This window comes from Pseudopipra pipra, chromosome 4 (assembly GCF_036250125.1).
Source record: "Pseudopipra pipra isolate bDixPip1 chromosome 4, bDixPip1.hap1, whole genome shotgun sequence".
In the NCBI taxonomy this organism is placed as follows: Eukaryota; Metazoa; Chordata; class Aves; order Passeriformes; family Pipridae; genus Pseudopipra; species Pseudopipra pipra.
The window spans coordinates 75,260,558-75,281,531 of NC_087552.1; the positions used below are offsets into that span (position 1 = coordinate 75,260,558).

Sequence of the window (20,974 nt, forward strand, 5' to 3'; positions counted from 1 at the left end):
TCGAGCGGAGCAAGAGGATTTCTGGAAGTGCTTGGAAGGCATTTCCAGGGAAAAATTGCAACACTAAGTGGGCTCTGCATGCTGCTGGTAGCTCTGTTGTGCTGGAATGCACTGAACCAGAGAGTTCAGTGTTCTTGGAGGCTTTTCCCTGTGGTCAGTGCCAGAGATTTCTGATTAATAAGGAAAACAGGACCGGCTTCCTCCCTCTGAGGTGCAGGGATTAGAAAAATTAAGCAACAGGGCTGTGGAAAAGCCTGGAGGGAGGGAACACAGCGATAACAGGAGGAAGGAGAGGAAGAATAATAAGTGAACATCCCAAAAATCTGTAGGGAGGGAAGTGGTTTCTGAAACCCCCGTTGGAGAAGGGTTGGTTCAGTGCCCTCTTGGAGGTTCAGAGTTGGTTTGCTGGGGAAACAGGGAGAATGGTGCTGAAACAGGGGAATGCTGCTGTCCTGGGAATGCTGCTGTCCTGGGAATGCTGCTGTCCTGGGAATGCCATCCTTGGGAAGTCTGGTGCCAGCAGGTCTCCCGGGTCTGGTTCTCCGGTGTCTGACAGGGCTGAGCTTTGCTCCTGCTTGGGCTTGGCTTTACCCTGAGGGGACCAGGGAAGGTCCTTGCCCTGAGGAGCTTGGGGGTCTCCATCTCTGGAGGCACCTAAACCCCAGGTGATGATGTCCTGGACAAGCTGCTCCAGGGATCCCTCCAGCCCCAGATGCTCCATGTTCTTCGTGGGAATGGCTCAAAGCTGAGGGAAGGGAGGTTTAGGCTGGACATCAGGAAGCATTTCTTTAGTGGGTGTTCCAACCCTGGAACGAGCTCCCTGGAGAGGTGGGGGGTGCCCCAGCCTGGGAATGTCTGAGAAATATTTGGATAATGTCCTTAATACCATGGCTTGACTTTTGATCAGCCCTTCCCTTCCTTTCCCTTCCCTTCCCAAACCTTCCCTTCCCAAACCTTCCTAAACCTTCCCTTCCCAAACCTTCCCAAATCTTCCCAAACCTTCCCTTCCCAAACCTTCCCAAACCTTCCCAAACCTTCCCTTCCCAAACCTTCCCTTCCCTTTCCAAACCTTCCCTTCCCAAACCTTCCCAAACCTTCCCTTCCCAAACCTTCCCTTCCCTTTCCAAACCTTCCCTTCCCAAACCTTCCCTTCCCAAACCTTCCCTTCCCAAACCTTCTCTTCCCTATTTATATAGGGAAATTTATATAGGGAAATATTTATATTGGGAGATCAAGGCTGAAGGATTGACCCTTTTTAGGCAAAAAACTGCTTAAGGAATAACCACAAAAGCCTCGTTTTCTTGAGGAACATCCATAAGGGAAGGAGCTGGAAATCTCGGAGAGAAAAGCAGAGTGGCTCATCCCACAGATCCACATTCCATATCACACAACCATGGAACCATGACTTGGAAAAGGCCTCCAAGTTCATGAATTCCAACCTCTGGACTTCAGGAATAACTCTTGGAGCGAGCAGCAGGCAGAGGGACAGGGATGAGGGCAGAGGTGGATGCACAAGGATCCCCGAGTCCTGGAGGGGGTTGATTAACTCCATCCCCAACAAGAGTTGTCCCCAGAGGCCTTTTGATGCTGTGCAGACATTTGGGAAGGATATCCCTGTTTTCTGACTGTCCCGTGGTGTCTCTGCCAACTTAAACCCCATCACCCTCCTGGAGGATTTTTTTTTATTTCCCCCCTTTGGAAATGCAGTTGGATAATGAAGCAGAAACACATGGTGGGTGGGGTGGGGTTTGTTGGGTTCCCCCCCCCCCCCCCACAAATACCACGTAATTTAAAAAAGGCCTTTTTCATTAGACATTATGTACACAAGGGCTACAGATTACAAATGCAGAAAATTAAATTGTAAACTCCACGGTGAGGCCTTGGGGGGGGGGGGAAGAGTAATGAGAGAAGGGAGCCCCTCCCCTATCCCTGCTCCAGGAGGAGACAGGCTGGGGAAGACTCCTTCCCTTCACCCTCCAGAAACCACAAAGGATGGGTCAGATCCTTATCAGCCTTAAATCATCCCCATAACTCCAGCCTCGCTCAGTCTCCCAGAGTTAAATGACTTTTGTGCCTGGAATTGAGGTGGATTAGGGGATTTTGCCTTTTTTAGGGTTTTTTTGCTGATTTCAAGGAAGTTATTCCTAAAAATATGTAAAAAAAAAAAAAAATCAGATTCGTCCTGTTTCTGAGCCTGGATCTTGATTGCTATTGATTATTGCAATCAATCTCTCTCAGGGGCTGAGGCCACCCATGGCAACGGGTCCGGGCAGAGCAGCATCTTCTTGGTTCCCTTGAGGAGCCAGTTTGTGCTTCCTGGATCCTCAGGGATCTGTGTGGGAAGGGATGGAGAACAGACCCGAGGAGAAGGGCTTGGGGTGTTGGTGGAGAAGCTTCACATGCCCCAGACACGTGCCCTGGGCTGATCCCCCAGTGTGGGCAGCAGGGCAGGGGGGGACTCTGCCCCTCTGCCCCTGTCTCAGCTGAGACCCCCCTGCAGAGCTGCTCCAGCCCTGGGAACAACAGCACAAGGACGTGGAGCTGCTGCAGAGAGTCCAGAGGAGGCCCCGGAGCTGCTGCCAGGGCTGGAGCCCCTCTGCTCTGGAGCCAGGCTGGGAGAGCTGGGGGGGTTCCCCTGGAGAAGAGAAGGCTCCAGGGAGAGCTGAGAGCCCCTGGCAGGGCCTGGAGGGGCTCCAGGAGAGCTGGAGAGGGACTGGGGACAAGGCATGGAGGGACAGCACACAGGGAATGGCTTCAAACTGGAAAAGTGAAGATTTAGATGGGATACTGAGAAGGAATTCCTGGCTGGGAGGGTGGGGAGGCCCTGTCCCAGGTTGGCAGAGAAGCTGTGGCTGCCCCTGGATCCCTGGAAGTGTCCAAGGCCAGTTTGGAGCAACCTGGGCTGGTGGAAGGTGTCCCTGCCCGTGGCAGGGGTTGGAACAGGATGAGCTTTCAGGTCCCTTCCAACCCAAACCATTCCATGGTTCCATGTAATACAGTGTATAATGTATAAAATAAGTTTATGATGCATAATATAAAACATAAATAGCATTATATGACATTATGTATAACCACATGAAGTTATATATAATTTTTATATTTAATATAATGCAGTATAATTTAATCCTGCATCCAGTCTAAACCTTTCCAAAGGAAACCAGACCCGGGCACACATGGACTGGGAGTTTTTGCTCCTTCCTTTTTTCCCCCTTCTGCTCCTCCCAACACTCTTTAAACCCCTGGAAAGAGGTCGCTGAAACTTCACCGGGGCAGAGGGTGATTAAATTCCTCCCAAGTTTCATGAAATGGGATAAGAGGGGAAGTCCAGGGAGTGTTATCCCTGGAGAGGAGCTCACGCTTCGTTACACCCCGAGAATCCAGCAGGATGGAGATGGGATAAGGTTCAAGTGGGAATGGCCCCATCCTCGTATCGAAGTCAATCAATCCAATTTATATAAACTTAATATTTTTATTGCTTGACTTGGAGTTCACTGAAACCCTTCAGCCCTCAGGACGTGGCTGGTTTTATGAGCCCCCAAGTGACTCCAGGAATGACCTGACCCTTAAACACTGTGTGGTCTAATTAATGTATTTTTTAACGAAGCTGCTGATTTTCAGCATCTCTGGAACCAGGGCTGGGCTTTCTTTGCTCATCCTGGAGGATTTTTGGGCTCACCCACGACAGCACCGTCCCTGGGCTGAGAGGCTGGAGCCAGGAGGGGCTTGGGGCTCTTCTTCCAGGGAAAAAGTGACAGGAAACAGCTTCAAGGGAGGTTTAATTTGGATTTCAGGGAAAATTTCATCGTGGAAAGGGTTGTCAGTCGTTGGAACAGGTGGTGGAGTCCCCATCCCTGGAGGGGTTTCAAATCCCTGTGGATGTGGCCCTGGGGGACATGGGGCAGTGGTGGCCTTGGAACACTTGGCCTCCATGATCCTGGGGGCTTTTCCAACCCAAACAATTCCACAATTCCAAAAGCAGCGGCGCTTTCCCTCTTGCCCATCCCGGGGTGTCTTCCCTCCTGCTTTAGGCATTAGATCAAGCAGCTGATTAATAACCCACCTGATCTGATTAATAACCCACCTGATCTGATCAATAACCCACCTGATTTCCATCTCCACTGGCCCTTCCTCCTCAACCTTCTCAACCCACGAGGAGTTTTAATTTTTCCTTTTCATTTTCCCTCCCTCCGCGTTCCCGCGGATCCTCCGTACCATCCCTTCCTTAACCACCCTTTGTTCCAAGCAAACCCTGGATTTCCTGGAGGCTTTCCCTGCCTCTCCCAGGGCTGGCTGAGGGTGTGGGTGGGCAGAGGGTGCTGCTCCTCCATCAGTGGGGTGAGGGATGTGCGGGAAGGTCACGGACCCGCCGACTAAATAAGTGATGAGATGTCATGAAAAATTCCTGCCCGAGCACCGGGAGAGGCTCAGCCCGTGCCACGAGCTGGCTGGGCTTTTATTTATTTTTAATTTTCCCTTTTCTTTTTGAATTCAGAGCGTATTTTATTCATGCAGGCTCAGGGGGGTTCTGGGCCGTTCAGAAAACAAGGTTTTTGTGGTTTGTTTTTTTTTTTTTTAAAGAAAAAAGAGGATCAGACCCAGCTGGTGGTTCAGTCACGGAGCGAGAAGAAGAAAAGTGGGAGAAAGCTTTAAGACAGGAATGAGAAATGAGGCTTGGAGACAGGCTTGTTAGGAGCAAGGAGAGATGAGCAGCAGCAGGGAAAGGGGAGTTTTGAAGGCAGGAAAGTTTCAGTGGTGCAAGAAGCTCCCTGGATCCAACTTCTCCTGGAGTTGGACAGCTGGGATGTCCCAACTGGAGCTGCTGTAGGTGAGGGTGTGTTAGAGACGGAGCACGTCCCTCCTGTGGGATCTCCCTGGATCTGAGTTCATGGTTATCCCTGTGCTGCCTTTGACAGGGTCACTCAGGAATCCTCTGCCTTTTTCCTTTCCTTTCCTTTCCTTTCCTTTCCTTTCCTTTCCTTTCCTTTCCTTTCCTTTCTTTCCTTTCCTTTCCTTTCCTTTCCTTTCCTTTCCTTTCCTTTCCTTTCCTTTCCTTTCCTTTCCTTTCCTTTCCTTTCCTTTCTTTCCTTTCCTTTCCTTTCCTTCCTTTCTTCCTTTCCTTCCCTTCCTTCCCTTCCCTTCCCCTTCCCTTCCCTTCCCCTTCCCCTTCCCCTTCCCCTTCCCCTTCCCCTTCCCCCTTCCCCTTCCCCTTCCCCTTCCCCTTCCCCTTCCCCTTCCCCTTCCCCTTCCCCTTCCCCTTCCCCTTCCCTTCCCCTTCCCTTCCCCTTCCCCTTCCCCTTCCCCTTCCCCTTCCCCTTCCCCTTCCCCTTCCCCTTCCCCTTCCCCTTCCCCTTCCCCTTCCCCTTCCCCTTCCCCTTCCCCTTCCCCTTCCCCTTCCCCTTCCCCTTCTCCTTCTCCTCCAGGTCCCTCCCAACCCAAACCACTCCAGGATTTTCCCTGGCCCCTGGAAGGGCTGGGATCCCTCTTATCCTGTGGCACCACATCAGGAGATTGGATTATTGCCACCCAAAGTTCTTCTCCGGCCACCGACCCTTGGAATTGGGGTTGGGATCTCAAAACACGGTGGCACTTCTCCAGAACGAGCTTTTGATGAGGTTTTATCATCTTAATTCCTTAGAAAGCCGCTGGCACTCGTGATTCCTCGCTGGTTTTGCCATGGATTTTGCCATGCCCCATCCCGGCTCCTTTCCCTGGGAGCAGCTTCCACTCTGGCTGTAACGTCAGTCCTGCCTTTTTATTTCCTTTTAAATAATTCCCTTTTTTTTTTTTTTAGCTAACAATGACCTCAGCTGTTTGTTTAAGGAGTTCATAACCCCACAAAAAACGTTCCGCCAACCCAAAGGAAGTTTCCAAGGAGCCTTTGGTTGGGAGCCTCTGGAATAGATCCGGGGTTTCTGCTTTATGTTCCTATCAAACAGCAATCAAATTAAAAGGGAAGAAGAAAGTAAACACTTTTGGTGTAAATAAAGAGCAATTTATTTGTCTCCAACACGGTTGGAGCACAGGAAGGTTGAGCAGACGCCTTGGCCCGGCCCCTGCTCCTTCCTGCCAGGATAACACGACGGGAAAACGGGAAAGGGAACACGTGTACCTCGATTTGGGTTCAAACTGCCCAGAAAAAGGGGTGCTTGGCTCAAAGTTGAGTGCTGGGCTTAAAGCTGAGCTGGGCTTAGTTTAGGCTTGAGTGCTGGGCAAAGTCTGGAGGGTCTTTGCTGCATTTGGAGGTTTATCCATCCATGGACTTGCTGGAGGAGTCGGGAATTAATGGCTCTGTCAGACCTGGAGCCGGAAGTCCAGTGTCTAAATCCAGGTGGCAGGTCCCTAATTCTGGTTCCCAAATCCTGGTGACAGGTCCCTAATTTTGGTGCCCGAATTCCACTGGCATTTCCCTGAGTCTGGTGCCCAAATCCTGGTGGCAGATCCCTAATTTTGGTGCCCAAATCCCAGTGGCAGGTCTCTGATTCTTGTTCCCAAATCCTGGTGGCAGGTCCCTGAGTCTGGTGCCTAAATCCAGGTGGCAAGTCCCTGATTTTGGTGCCCAAATCTTGGTGGCAGATCCCTAATTCTGGTGCCCAAATTGCAGTGACAGTTCCCCCTTGGTTTGGTGCCCAAATCCTGATGACAGATCCCCGATTCTTGTTCCCAAATCCCAGTGACAGGTCTCTGATTCTGGTTCCTAATTCCCAGGGGCAGTTCCCTGAGTCTGGTGCCCAAATCCTGATAGCAGGTCCTTGATTTTAGTGCCCAAATCCCAGTGGCAGATCCCTGATTCTTGTTCCTAAATCCCGATGACAGGTCCCTGATTCTTGTTCCCATATCCAGTGTCAGATCCCTGATTCTGATGCCCAAATCCCAGTGACAGATCCCTGATTTTGGTGCCCAAATCCCAGTGACAGTTCCTCAAGTCTGGTGCTCAAATCCAGGTGCAGATCCCTTATTCTGGTGCCCAAAATCCCAGTGTCAGATCCCTGATCCTGGTTCCCAAATCCCAGTGTCAGATCCCTCATCCTGGTTCCCAAATCCAGTGTCAGATCCCTGATCCTGGTTCCCAAATCCCAGTGTCAGATCCCTCATCCTGGTTCCCAAATCCCAGTGTCAGATCCCTGATCCTGGTTCCCAAATCCCAGTGGCAGTTCCCTGATTTTGGTGCCCAAATCCCGGTGCAGGTCCCTGAGCAGGTGTAGGTTCCCTATATGAGGTTTCATCTATTTGGCAAATCCCCCTTCTCTGAAATTACATCTAAATTAAATGTCTTTGACTTATTTCTACTCTATCTTCTCTTTTTCCTTTTTTTCTTCTCTTCCTTTTTATTTTTCTTTTTCCCTTTTTTTTTTCTTTTTTCCTCCTTTTTTTCCTCCTTCATTTTTCTTTTCGCTTTTTCCATTTTTCCATTTCCTTTTCCTCTTTTTTCTATTTCCTTTCCTTCTTGTTTCCTTCTTCACTTTTCTTTTTTCTCTTTCTTTTTGCTTTTTTCTTCTTCATTTTCTATTTTTGTTCTTCCTCTTTTTCCTTCTTTTTTTCCTCCTTCATTTTTCTTTTTTCCTTTTCTTTCTGCTGTTTTCTTTTTTGCCTTTTCATTTTTCTTCTTTCACTTTTCTTCTCTTTCTCCTTCATTTTTTCCCCTTAATTTTCCTTTTTGTTTTGCCTTTCATTTTTCTACTTTCATTTTTCCTTTTTTTTTTGCCTTTTCATTTTGCCATTTTAATTTCTCATTTCCCTCTTTTTTTCCTCCTTTTTTCTTTTTCCTCTTTCTTCCTTTGGCCTTTTTTTTTTCTTTTTTTCTTTTTTTAACCTTTCTTCTTACTTGCTTTTTCCTTCTCTTGTTTTCCTTTTTCCCTCTATTTTTACTTTCCTCCCTTTTCCCCCCTTTCCATATTTCCCAAGCAGTTTTCTGGTACATTTAAAATTCCCACAGTTTATATAAAAACAACTTTGAGCTGCTGCAGATCCTTGGACAGGGAAAACATCAGGTTTGGGCAACACTTCAAGCTTTCCTTATCCAGGACAGGACTTTTTGGGATCCCATCCCATCCCATCCATTGGGAACCATCACCCCAAACCCTCCCTTTGCACCAACATTCCTAAAGATTATTTTTAACTCCAAAAGGGAATTTTGTTCTTCTCTTTCTCCTTGACCAGGACAGGACTTTTGGGATCCCATCCCATCCATCGGGAACCATCATCCCAAACCCTCCCTTTGCACCAATAGAGAACATTTTTAACCCTAAATGGGAATTTTATTCTTCCCTTTCTCCTTAACCAGGACAGCCCTTTTGGGATCCCATCCCATCCATTGGGAACCATTATCCTAACCCTCCCTTTGCACCAAAAAAGAACATTTTTAACCCCAAATGGGAATTTTGTTCTTCTCTTTCTCCTTAACCAGGAAAGGACTCTTTGGGATCCCATCCCACCCCATCCATTGGGAACCATCATCCTAAACCCTCCCTTTGCACCAATAGAGAACATTTTTAACCCCAAATGGGAATTTTGTTCTTCCCTTTCTCCTTAACCAGGACAGCACTTTTTGGGATCCCATCCCACACCATCGGGATCAATCATCCAAACCCTCCCTTTGCACAATAAAGAACATTTTTAACCCCAAATGGAATTTTATTCTTCTCTTTCTCCTTAACCAGGACAGCACTTTTTGGGATCCCATCCCATCCCATCCATTGGGATCAATCACCCCAAACCCTCCCTTTGCACCAACATTCCTAAAGATTATTTTTAACTCCAAAAGGGAATTTTGTTCTTCTCTTTCTCCTTAACCAGGACAGGACTTTTGGGATCCCATCCCATCCCATCCATCGGGAACCATCATCCCAAACCCTCCCTTTGCACCAATAAAGAACATTTTAACCCCAAAAGGAATTTTGTTCTTCTCTTTCTCCTTAACCAGGACAGGACTTTTGGGATCCCACCCCATCCATTGGGAACCACCATCCCAAACTCTCCCTTTACACCAACATTCCTAAAGAGTATTTTTAACTCCAAAAGGGAATTTTGTTCTTCCCTTTCTCCTTAACCAGGACAGGACTTTTGGGATCCCATCCCATCCATCGGGAACCATTATCCTAAACCCTCCCTTTGCACCAATAAAGAACATTTTTAACCCCAAAAGGGAATATTATTCTTCCCTTTCTCCTTAACCAGGACAGGACTTTTTGGGATCCTATCCCACCCCATCCACTGAGAACCATCACCCCAAACCCTCCCAGTGTCAATCCCAAATCCACGGGCAGCTCTCCATCATCTCTATCCCCTTTTTTCCCCTCGGGAATTGCTTTCTAATGGAGCAGTAAGTCCACAGACGCGTCACATTCCCGGATTTATCCCCTGGACGGGAACGCAGAGGGATTTTTCAGCCTCTTTGCTGCTCCTTTTTCTCCTCTCCCGGCTCTTGGCGCCCGAAACCCGCCTTTGTTTATACCTTTTCCAAGGCTGGGACAATAAGTGCGAGGCCATCCAGAGGTTACTGTGACACAGCAGAAGGAAAAGCCTTTCCCTTTGTTTGTGGATCATTCCAAAGGTTGTTGGGTTTCTTTTATCTTCCCAACAAATATCCCTAAATCCGGCCCCGTGTGCGGTAACGGGATGAAACGTTGCCCCAGCTCGTGCTCGGCCTCTTGGTGCCATCCTATCATTCCAAGGAATGTGTGTCCTGCAAGATTTTTGGGGGCTTTTCATTCCTTGGAAGCGGGACTTGGATCGCCCTGGGTGTTTGCAGGGTGATTTTCAGGGGCCAAAATTAAGTGTTGGACGCTTTCCATGCAAAAAACACGGGATTGTTTTTAACTCTACGCTTTGGTTTCGTGCAGTTTTCGAGTTCCTGAAATGGTTGGTGTCCACCAGGAATGGAAGAGGTTTAAATAAAGTTGAGATTTTGGAGGAGGAGGAGGTTTGGGGAGGGTGAGAGGCGCTGGCCAGGCTCCCAGACAGACCTGACGTGAGTGGGAATGTTAAATCCTCCTCTTTTAACCGTGGAATCACAGCCTGGTTGGCTTGGCAGGACCTTAAAGTCCCTCATCCACCCCCTGCCACGGGCAGGGACACCTTCCACCAGCCCAGCCTGCTCCAACCTGGCCTTGGACACTTCCAGGGATCCAGGGGCAGCCACAGCTTCTCTGGGAAATTCATTCCAAGGCCTCCCCACCTTCCCAGCCAATTCCTTCCCAATATCCCATCCAGCCTTTCCTGGATGCACATTTTTGGGGGGGGGGGCTCACCTGAAAGTCCCCCAGAAAGCCTTGGCTCCTCCACCACCACCAGCTGGAGCCCAACAGTCCTGTGGCTTTGGCATTGAACACCTGCCTCATCCCATAGATGCCAACAGGAATGATGAACATTCCAAGGGGAAGTTTGGTGGTTTATCCATCCATGGACTTGCTGGAGGAGTTGGGAATTAATGGCTCTGTCAGACCTGGAGCCAGAAGTCCAGTGTCCAAATCTGAGTGGCAGGTCCCTGATTTTGGTGCCCAAATCCCAGTGGCAGGTCCCTAATTTTAATGCTCAACTCTGGGTGGCAGGTCCTTGACTCTGGTTCCCAAATCCAGGTGACAGGTCGCTGATTTTGGTGCCCAAATCTTGGTGGCAGTTCCCCGAGTCTGGTGCCCAAATCCTGGTGGTAGATCCCTGATTCTGGTGCCCAAATCCTGGTGGCAAGTTCCTAAGTCTGATGCCCCAAATCCAAGTGGCAGGTCCCTGATTCTGGTGCCCAAATCCAGGTGGCACATCTCTGATTCTGGTTCCCAAATCCCAGTGGCAGGTCCCTAATTTTAATGCTCAACTCTGGGTGGCAGGTCCTTGACTCTGGTTCCCAAAACCTGGTGACAGGTCCCTAATTTTGGTGCCCAAATTCCACTGGCAGTTCTCCGAGTCTGGTGCCCAAATCTCGGTGACAGGTCCCTGATTCTGGTGCCCAAATCCCAGTGACAGGTCCCTGATTTTGGTCCCCAAATCCCAGTGGCAGGTCCCTAATTCTGGTTCCCAAATCCAGGTGACAGGTCCCTAATTTTGGTGCCCAAATTCCACTGGCAGTTCCCTGAGTCTGGTGCCCAAATCCTGGTGGCAGATCCTCCAAAAAAAAAAAAAGAGGCTTTTACCCTGTCACTCAAAAATAGAAGGTGAAATCATGAATTTACCTTCGCATTTTCCCTGGGAATTTATTCATCTCCAGAAGCCAAAGAAATCCAGTTATTTTTTCCCGATGCCAAGCGGTGCCAAACTCCACGATTTTTTTTTTCTGCTCCTGCAAAGTTCTTTTATTTCTGTGTGTTTACTTTAGGCCAAATGTTTCCTTACCAGCCCTGTCTCCACAGCTGGTTTAAATATCCACTTGTTCCTGCGTCTCCCTCTCCGTAGAATCCCCTGAACGGCTCGAAATGACTCTCCCTGTTTTCCAAAGGCTCCTTCAGCCTCTGGAAATATAAATCCCCTGGCCTTATAAAAATAGTCTTAATCAACCACCCAAATTGGCAGGGTTATTTCAGGGGCTTAATTAGTTTTGCAGGTGGCGCTGCCAGGGAAGGACATGGTGTCTTTGGGGGGAACATCTCTGGGAGTTGGGTGAGCAAACCTTCCTGGGGGGAGCTGCTGGCATCCAAGGTTACCTCCTCCATCCCTAAGCCCTTTCCAGTGGCAGGTCTCTGATCCTGGTGCCCAAATCTCAGTGGCAGGTCCCTGATCCCAGTGCCCAAATCGAGGTGACAGATCCCTGATTTTGGTGCCCAAATCCCGGTGGCAGGTCCCTGATTCTGGTGTCCAAATCCAGGTGGCAGATCGATGATTTTGGTGCCCAAATCTCGGTGGCAGATCCTTGATTTTGGTGCCCAAATCTTGGTGGCAGATCCCTGATACTGGTGCCCAAATCTTGGTGGCAGATCCCTGATCCTGGTGCCCAAATCTTGGTGGCAGATCCCTGATTTTGGTGCCCAAATCTTGGTGGCAGATCCCTGATCCTGGTGCCCAAATCTTGGTGGCAGATCCCTGATACTGGTGCCCAAATCTTGGTGGCAGATCCTTGATTTTGGTGCCCAAATCTTGGTGGCAGATCCCTGATACTGGTGCCCAAATCTTGGTGGCAGATCCCTGATCCTGGTGCCCAAATCTTGGTGGCAGATCCCTGATTTTGGTGCCCAAATCCAGGTGACAAGTCCCTAATTTTGGTACCTGAATTCCACTGGCAGTTCCCCAAGTCTGATACCCAAATCCTGGTGGCAGATTCCTGATTTTGGTGCCCCAATCCAGGTAGCAGGTCTCTGATTCTGGTGCCCAAATCCTGATAGCAGGTCCCTGATTTTGGTGCCCAAATCCCAATGGCAGATCCCTGATTCTGGTGCCCAAATCCCGATGACAGGTCCCTGATTCTTGTTCCCATATCCCAGTGTCAGATCCCTGATTCTGGTGCCCAAATCCTTGTGGCAAGTCCCTGATTTTAGTGCCTAAATCCCAGTGACAGTTCCTCAAGTCTGGTGCCCAAATCCCAGTGTCAGATTCCTGATCCTGGTTCCCAAATCTTGGTGGCAGATCCCTGATTCTCATGCCCAAATCCCAGTGGCAGATCCCCAAGTCTTGTGTCCAAATCCCAGTGGCAGGTCCCTGATTCTGGTGCCCTTTCCATCCTCTCCCTTGGGCAGAGACCTCAATGTCACTGGTTTCTTCTGTACTGATGCTGGATCCATCTTTGGGCAGGTTCCTGGGAGATGAGTCTCCTCCACACCTGGAATTCTGGAGGCAGTTTTGGGCCTCTCACAAGAAGGACATGGAGGGGCTGGAGCGTGTGCAGGGAAGGGAACGGAGCTGAGAAGGGGCTGGAGCAGCAGGAGCAGCTGAGGGAGCTGGGGGGGCTCAGCCTGGAGAAAAGGAGGCTCAGGGGGGACCTTCTGGCTCTGCAACTCCCTGACAGGAGGGGGGAGCTGGGGGGGGGTCAGGCTCTGCTCCCAGGGAACAAGGGACAGGAAGAGAGGGAATGGCCTCCAGCTGTGCCAGAGGAGGTTTAGATTGGAAATAGGGAAAATTCCTTCCTGGAAAGGGTTGTCCATCCCTGGCCCAGCTGCCCAGGTCAGTGGTGGATCCCCATCCCTGGAGGGATTTAAAATCCCTGTGGATGTGGCACTTGGGGACATGGTCAGGGGTGGCCTTGGCAGTGCTGGGGAATGATCAGACTTGATGATCTTAAAGGTCTTTTCCAACCTGATTTTCCTGGGAGGCTGGTTTAGGAATCAGGGGGAGAGAACCCCTGGGGGGGGGAAAAAAAGCCCCTTTTGCTCCAAACGTTCCCTTGGAGCTGCAGCAGGAGCAGTTCTTGGATCCCCCCAGCTCCCCCTGCTCTGGCTGCTGGGGCGAGGACCAAACCCACAACAAGGAAATGATGGGAAGCACAAACCCATCATCACCCACCCTTCCCAAATCCCCATCTCCTGTTGTGTTCCTTGAACCATCCCCTCTGCCCAGGTTTTATTCCTACTTTCTATTTGTCCCCACCGATGGGACACTGTCTGGTGGTTTCCGCCTTCACCCCGAGCACCTCAAAGGCCTCCAGATGCTGCTGCCGCCTCAGCCCCTGCCCCTAATGAACATTAAAGGGGTCTATAATTAGCAAGGCCACATGTTTCCAGCCTTGGAAGCAGCACAAGGTCATCGATCCAGCGCCGGAGCGCGGGGACCACCCGCATCCCGCAGGTGTTCGAAGCCCTGGAACCAGCAGCCCCAACCTTTTTTTTGTTTCCTAGGGAAGCAACACAAAGGGAAGCAGTCCCAGGTCTGAGCCTGCCCCTCCTGCAAAGCCAGGCCGGGGCAGCGCAGCGTGGTTTGTGTTTACAGTGGAGCTTAAAGAAATAAGCATCGGTTACATAGGGGGGAAAAACGAGACCGCGGTCGGATTGGACCCCAGGGCAAGGCTGGCCGGGAACAATGGATCTGCTAAACAAAACCCCGGAGCTCAGGAGGAAGTTATCATGGAAAGCAGGGATATATTAGTTCAGTTCTGAGTGTTGGGTTTTATTTTTAAGAAAAAAAAAAAAAAGGAAGGTATTTCAAGCACTTGAACTCGAGTGTATCTGTTTCGCCGCCCAGACGTTCTCCCCTCGCGCGGCCGAGTGACCCCTGCGGTTGGAAGCGCGGCTGGAAGCGCGGCAGGAATTGCGGATGCCGAGCTCTCCCGTTCCCTCCGTGTCAGCTGGGAGGTGAAGAGGCGGCTGCCTCTGCCTCCCGTCACGGCTGCGGCTTGGAAAGCTCCGGGAACGCGGCGACGGGCGGCGGGAAAAGGGCAGCCAGAGTTTAGGAGGCCGCGGCCCCAGGAAGGTTTCCTGCTGGGCGAAGGGACCCACGGAATTGGTGGAGCGCCTCGTTGTTCGGGGTTTTTGCTTTTGCTTCGGTCACAGAGTCACAGAATGTGCTGAGCTGGAAGGGACCCACAGAGATCACCCAGTCCAACCCTCAGCCCTGCACAGGCCCAGCCCCAGGAGTCCCCCCCTGTGCCCCAGAGGATCAGCCAAACCCTCCTGGAGCTCTGGCAGCCTTGGGGCTGTGCCCACTGCCCTGGGGAGCCTGGGCAGTGCCCAACCACCCTCTGGGAGAAGAACCTTTGCCTGAGATGCAACCTGAGCCTGCCCTGGCACAGCTCCAGCCATTCCCTGGGTGCTGTCCCTGGTCCCCCCAGAGCAGAGCTCAGTCCCTGCCCCTCCTCTGCCCCTCCTGAGGATGTTGAAGACCCCAATGAAGTCTCCCCTCAGTCTCCTCTGCTCCAGCTGAACACACCAAGTGCCCTCAGCTGGTTCTTTGAGCAACAAAGCCCTGTAATGATTCCATGGGTTATCCCTGCTCGTGGTGGGCACTGGGAGCCACTTGCTCCTGCTGCAGAGCCCAGACACAACTCATTGCATTGAACAGCACAGGAGCTGCTCTATCTCCCTCCTGTTCCTGCTAATCCATGTGTGAGAACCAAACCCACAGCAAGTCATCTCTGTGGGGACCAGGGACAGGACCCAGGGAATGGCTGGAGCTGTGCCAGGGCAGGGTTAGGGTGGATTTTAGGGAAAGGTTCTTCCCCCAGAGGCTGGTTGGGCACTGCCCAGGCTCCCCAGGGCAGTGGGCACAGCCCCAAGGCTGCCAGAGCTCCAGGAGGGTTTGGCTGATCCTCTGGGGCACAGGGGGGGACTCTTGGGGCTGGGCCTGTGCAGGGCTGAGGGTTGGGCTGGATAGTCCTTGGGAGTCCCTTCCAACTCAGCATATCCCGGGATTCTGAAGTCAATGATGGGAAGCACAAAACCAGAGAGACGAGATCAGTGCCCGCCCCTCCTCTTCCCCTCGTGAGGACGTCGAAGACCCCAGTGGGTGTCCCCTCAGTCTCCTCCAGGCTGAACAGACCCAGTGGTGCCCCCATCACCCACCCTTCCCAAACCCCCATCTCCCGTCTCGTTCCTCGACCCACCCGAGGTTTCCCTGCTCCTCCACCTCCCGGCCGCTCCGGCGCGCGCTTCCCGGCGCTTCCATCGCTCCCCCTGCCCGAGGAGGAGCGGGAGGAAGCCCTGATAATGCTCATTAAATTTATAGCCACGTCGTGCTGCAATGTTTAATCAAGGTTACGTGACTGCGCTGCCGCGCCGGGGACAAGTTCAATGCAAGGTGAATCTTGTCTGAGATAATCTGAAAGTTCATCCGGAGGTGAAGGCAGCGGCAGCTTCTCAGAGCCCGCCCGGGGTGAGCAAGAGGTCACCTCCTCTTGCTGTTTCTTTTTTTTTTTTTCCTTTTTATTTTATTTTTCTTTTCTTTTAGCCCCCTTTTTTTAACGTGTAAACAAAATTAAAACGCGACCTCGGCGCGTCAGCTGAGCAACAGGAAGGAGCGGCGCGGTGGTGACGGTGCTTTGGTGCCCGTGGGGGCTCGGGGAAGGTGATGCCGGCGCTCTGGGGACGTCGGGAGAGGTTGAAAGTCAGATATCCCGGGTTTTTTTTTGGGAAGGAGGGGATCCTGGTTGCTGAGCAGGGTCACCCATCCCTGCTCCTCGTGCTGGTGGGAGACCCTCCAACCCCTCGCCGGGGTGTCCGGGTGTCACGTCCCGTTGCTGGTGGCACCAAATGGGCTGGGCCTGTTTATAAACTGGGCAGACCCCGAGCCCTGCAGGTCCCTTGAACTACCAGAGGATGAGGAGCATCAACCTCTCCCGTCCCCAAAGCTTCCTGGCTGCTCTGTCTGTTTTCCCCTGGAAAAGGGGCATCAAAGCGATTCTTTTCCCACCTTTGGTACAATCAGGTGGATGCTGGACGTGGTTTTGTTTGGAGAACTGTTGCTTTTCTCCCCTCTCAACCTCCTTTCCCGTGTTTAGGGGGTTTTCTGGGGGTTTTGTGCTCGTGTTTAACTCTTCCCTCACCAAAGGATCCTGATATTTGGATTTCCCATGGAGTTTCGTAGCGTTTTCTTTGGAAAAGCTTTCTGCTTTCTGATTTTGAAGTGTGGGTCGGGCAGGGTGAGTCAGATAAATCCAGGAGGCTGTACACACCTGGAATACAGCAGTGGGAAGGAATTCCCATATCCACGGGATACCTGAACACGGAGCCACCACCTCCCAACCACGGAGCTGGGGGGTCTTTTACCTTCCCCAAACCCACCTTTTCCTGCCTGAAACACCTTCGAAAATGCTTCTAACAATAATTATCTCCGAGCTGAGAGTTTTCCAAGCGTCACATCCCAAATTCAGCCCCCCCCTAACACTGGATGTTGACCTTGGAGAATTCAGCCAGCTCCATCCTTGCTGGGAACAGGGATGGATGCAGCTCTTGGATGTGTCTGAGCCCGGAGCAGCTACTGGGGAGATGCTTCTAAAGGAGACATCATTTCTTTGGGAATGAATCCCCCTTTTGTGACGGCTAAATGGAAAAGCAAAGTGTTATTCAATAGCAGTCCCTCTGGAACGCTCTTCCGAGGCTCTTTCATTTCTCTTGGCTCCTGCCCAGTATTGTCCTCGTGTCCTACCCGGATCGTAGGGTCTGGAGGGTGGAAATAACTCCCTGCAAACTTGTGAACCTGCCCAGAGAATCTGATGAGTCCAAAAGAATTATTTTAAGGAGTGTAAATTGGCTACCGAACCCAGCAGGGGCAGAGTTTCCTTTTGTTCTCGTGGCCATTCATAAAATCCCCTCCCGGCCGGGTGGTTATCGCTGGAGACGCCGGATTTTATCCCGAAATGCTGAAATCCCACTGGGTTTGCACCAAATCATTTTCATGCCTCGTTTTTGTCGGTTTGGTTTGTTTGTTTGTTTGTTTGTGTCCCCCCCCCCCACCAAGTTCTTTGCCACCAGCTGAGAAACTTGGGATTTCCCTAGAATTTGGTTTAGCTTTCCCCCTCCGGGCAAATATCCAGGGAATGAGTAAAAGCCATGGTCCTGCACCGGCAAAACCAGCGGGACGTGAACGGAGCTGGTGGGGACTTTCCAGCCACCTCAAGGACTGTCACCCCCACAGGATGTGCTGCTCTTTAACTCGTGTTTTGCAGCACTTCTCTCGAAGCCCAACAACCTTTCGAGGCTCCTTCGTGTGGTTTCGTGTGGCGGGGTGGGAGGAGGAGGTGGATTCCTCAATTTAACCCAAAAGAAAGGGGTTTTTTTTTTTGAGAGTTACAACCAGAAAGGTTTTGAAGGTAGAATTGTGTTGGGGGTTTTTAACAAGACCCTTGGAATAAACACCTTCTGAAAGAGCGGGAAGGACGCCCCGTGTAATTCCAGCGGTGCTTCAAAGCAGGTGGAAAGCCAGAGGTTTTTCCTCCTCATAAACCGTGAACACTTGCAGATGGAAAACCAGGAGAGATCTCTCTGTGCACACAAGGCAGGCAGAGAGATTTCTGGAGCCCTTCCCGCTGGAAATCTGATGTCAGGAATACAAAAACCTATAAACAGGCAATAATATGAATCTGAAAATAATCCAGACTGGACAGATTAGGGCTTTGTTGGTCTCAAACCTCTCTCTGTTACATACTGTCCTGTCTGCCATAAATCCTTCCAGATTCCTCTCGTGTTTTTTTTCCAAGAACTGTTTGACTTTTGCAGATATAAAGAGGAAAAAAAAAAAAAAAAGCTTAAATTGCTGCCTTAGCTTGTAAAGTCAGTCAAGTTAAATGAGGAACTTGGACTGGGTTCTTCTCTGAGCCCTCCTACGTGAGTGTTCAGGAGAAAGGACATCCCTGGGTGGGACATATTCCCAGGAGCCACTGGGAGGGTTGGAGCTCCAAGCAGAACTCCCTGATCTGTAGGAAATCCAGGAAATCCAGGGCTGGTGAGCACCTGAAATCCGATTAAACCTTCCCTGTGCTCCGTGTGTGGATCCCTTGAGTTGAACATTCTCCAGGCTGGGCATCATCAGTCTACTGCTCCCACCCCCTCGTGCAAAGCACGCTCAAACACGGAGCAAATCTTCATTTCCAGGGAAATTGGTGACAAATCTGCTCCTGTTTTCACTTAGGCCACAATTTTGCCCTCCGTGTCTTTCACAATTAAAGGAACCAACATGATGTTCCAATTCCCGGTGCCTTTTCTTCTGGGCACCACTATTGTCCAAACCCACATCTCCCCGTGGCTTCCAATATTTCTTTCTCTTTCAATATTCCTTTCCCACGAGGAATAATTGAAACCTCACCAAAATAAATGAGTTTGGATGGCCTCGTCTGTGGCTGCTGCTGTTGGAAGCTCCCTGGGCTTTTGTGCTCCGGAACAATTCCCAGCTGGCTTCTGGTAGGGGCTGCTCAGCCAGCGGTGGGATGGGTTGTGGGCAAGCTAAGGCATGGGCAAACCGGGAATTCCCTCTGGTTTTCCGTAGTTTTTGGTCTTTTATGGAAGTACCCAGCAGGATCGGGTCATACCTGGCTGGTTTCTGATCCCACTGGGAGCATCCTGTCCCTTCCTACGGGTGGAACAGCGGTGGGACTCAAGTGCTGATTTACTCTGAGCCTCTTGTTGTCACCTTTAGGGAAGGAGTTGTGGTGCTAAGTCAGTGAAACGAGCTTTTTAAAGGCAAGGTCTGCTTAGGTTTGTGAGCTCATGGTGTGATCTCTTACCAGCACTGCCCATTTGTGGAAGGTGTCGGGTCAGAGGCCGTTCATTCCATGTGCTGCCACAAAAGCTGTGGAAAAAGAGCATCAGGCTCCGAGGCTGTGAGGATTAGAAGGGATAATGAAGCTTTTGAGAGCTGTTTTTCAACTTGGTTCTGAAAATACTCCCTCCTTCTCCCCCCGGAAAGCGGGAGCAGTCGCTCATGGGTGACCCTGAGCAGGTTTCAGGGCAGGAGTGCTCCTTCCAGCTGGGAAAACACCAAGCCTGACTTAGTTAACACTTTTCCGTGCCCTGGTGTCCAGGGGACATAAAACTCCTCCTGAAAGCTTGGCTGTAACCATGTGGCATCACTGGCCCTTCCATGTGGATCCAAGTCTCCCAAAAACCCGCCGCAAGGAAAACCTCACGCACCACCTGCTCCCAGGCCGGGTGGGCTTGGAGGAACAAGGACTGAAAGGGTGATAAACAGCTGCAGGGACACAAGAATTCCCTAATTTAGGCCTTTATTGAAGGGAAGGTTTAGTTCTGTGTGGAATGTTTCCCACCAGCCCTCTCACCATCTCATCTACTGGGGCGGTCTTGGCAGAGGAAAGCCCTCAATCCACCTTGGTGCTCACTCTTGTCACTGGGAATAAATATTGTGGTAATATTTATAGTAATATTATATATATATTATAATAATAGAAAAGGGAAGGGCTGTTTATTTCTGGGATGGAATCACACAGAACCATGGAACAACCAGGTTAGGAAAGGACCTCGAGAGATCATTTCGGTGGGAGAGGAAGCCTGGATGAGGTGATCCAGCACCCTGTCTCTCCCATTGCACCTTGAAGTCCTCCAGCAGTGGGGACCCCACCACACCCCCAGGGAAGTTGTTCCAGTGAAAGATTGTTCTCACCTTAAGGAATTTCTTTCTTATATTGAAACAAAACCTCCCCTGTTGTAACTTGGAGGCTTTATGTGTCTTCTCCTTGTGAAGAGAGATCCTTCCTCCTCCTCCTGCTTGTAGCCACCCTTTAAGGACTGCAACATTGTGATGAGGGAATGTCTCTTATGGAACCAAATCCCTTCCAAGGAAGTCACAGCCCCATCCCTGGAAGTGTCCAAGGCCAGGTTGGATGGGACTTGGAGAGACCTGGTCTAGTGGAAGGTGTCCTTGCCCATGGCAGAGGGTGGAACTTGATGGGCTTTAAGGTCCTGTCTAACCCAAACCATTCTGGGATTCTGGGATTCCATAAATATTTGACCTTCATGTTTTAGGCTTGAGGAGGAGAGGAGAGATTCTTTGGGCTGAGAGGATCCCACATCCAGAGTTATCCCTGCAGCATCATCCTGACTTCTCTGAGATAGGACAAGAGATTTTTTGGGGGGGGTTTATTTATCCCAAAAGATGTGGGTCTCCCTTTCCTGCCATCTTCTACCTTGGGCATCACTTCCCACGTTTCTGGAAGCCCACAGTGAGAAGTCTAATTTGTGGACTCCCCCATCCCTGGAAGTGTCCAAGGGTCTTGGAGAGACCTGGTCTAGTGGAAGGTGTCCCTGCCCATGGCAGGGGGTGGAACTGGATATTCCATGAGGTCCCTTCCAACCCAACCATTCCGTAATTCCATGGCTCTGTGACTCGGGGGCCAAGAGTGCCAGTGCTGGTGCTGGCTCAGATCTTGTTCCCAGGGCTCTGGCAGAGCTTGCAAACTGTGTTTTGAGTCAGTTGAGGGGTTCACATTCCATTATTCCTGGCTTGGCTGAAGGAGTTTCACCCAGCTCGGGGCTGTCCTGCCTTGCCTCCCATCTGGTGGGAGACACAAAGTCATGGCCTCGTCCCCGTTTGCCACCAGCAGTGAGGTTTTCAACCATCCTCTCCCCGTGCTTGGGGTGAGGGGCTTAAAAACAAGCCTCTGCTCGGAGGAAAAGAA

The 20,974-nt window shown here is 50.8% G+C and overlaps 1 protein-coding gene across 5 annotated transcripts in view; it reads left to right on the forward strand.

Moving 5' to 3' along the window:
- EXOC6B (exocyst complex component 6B) overlaps positions 1-20,974 on the forward strand; it is a 338,997-nt gene that overhangs the window by 303,634 nt on the left and 14,389 nt on the right. The window contains exon 23 of one of the 5 annotated variants that reach the window (XM_064653623.1): positions 5,792-5,967. The exons of the other annotated variants lie outside the window; for them this stretch is intronic. Within the exon in view, the coding sequence (XP_064509693.1) occupies positions 5,792-5,830 (39 nt within the window). The 3' untranslated portion in view covers positions 5,831-5,967. Of the gene's footprint in view, positions 1-5,791; positions 5,968-20,974 lie in introns of those variants that run through there. 5 annotated transcript variants of the gene reach the window in all.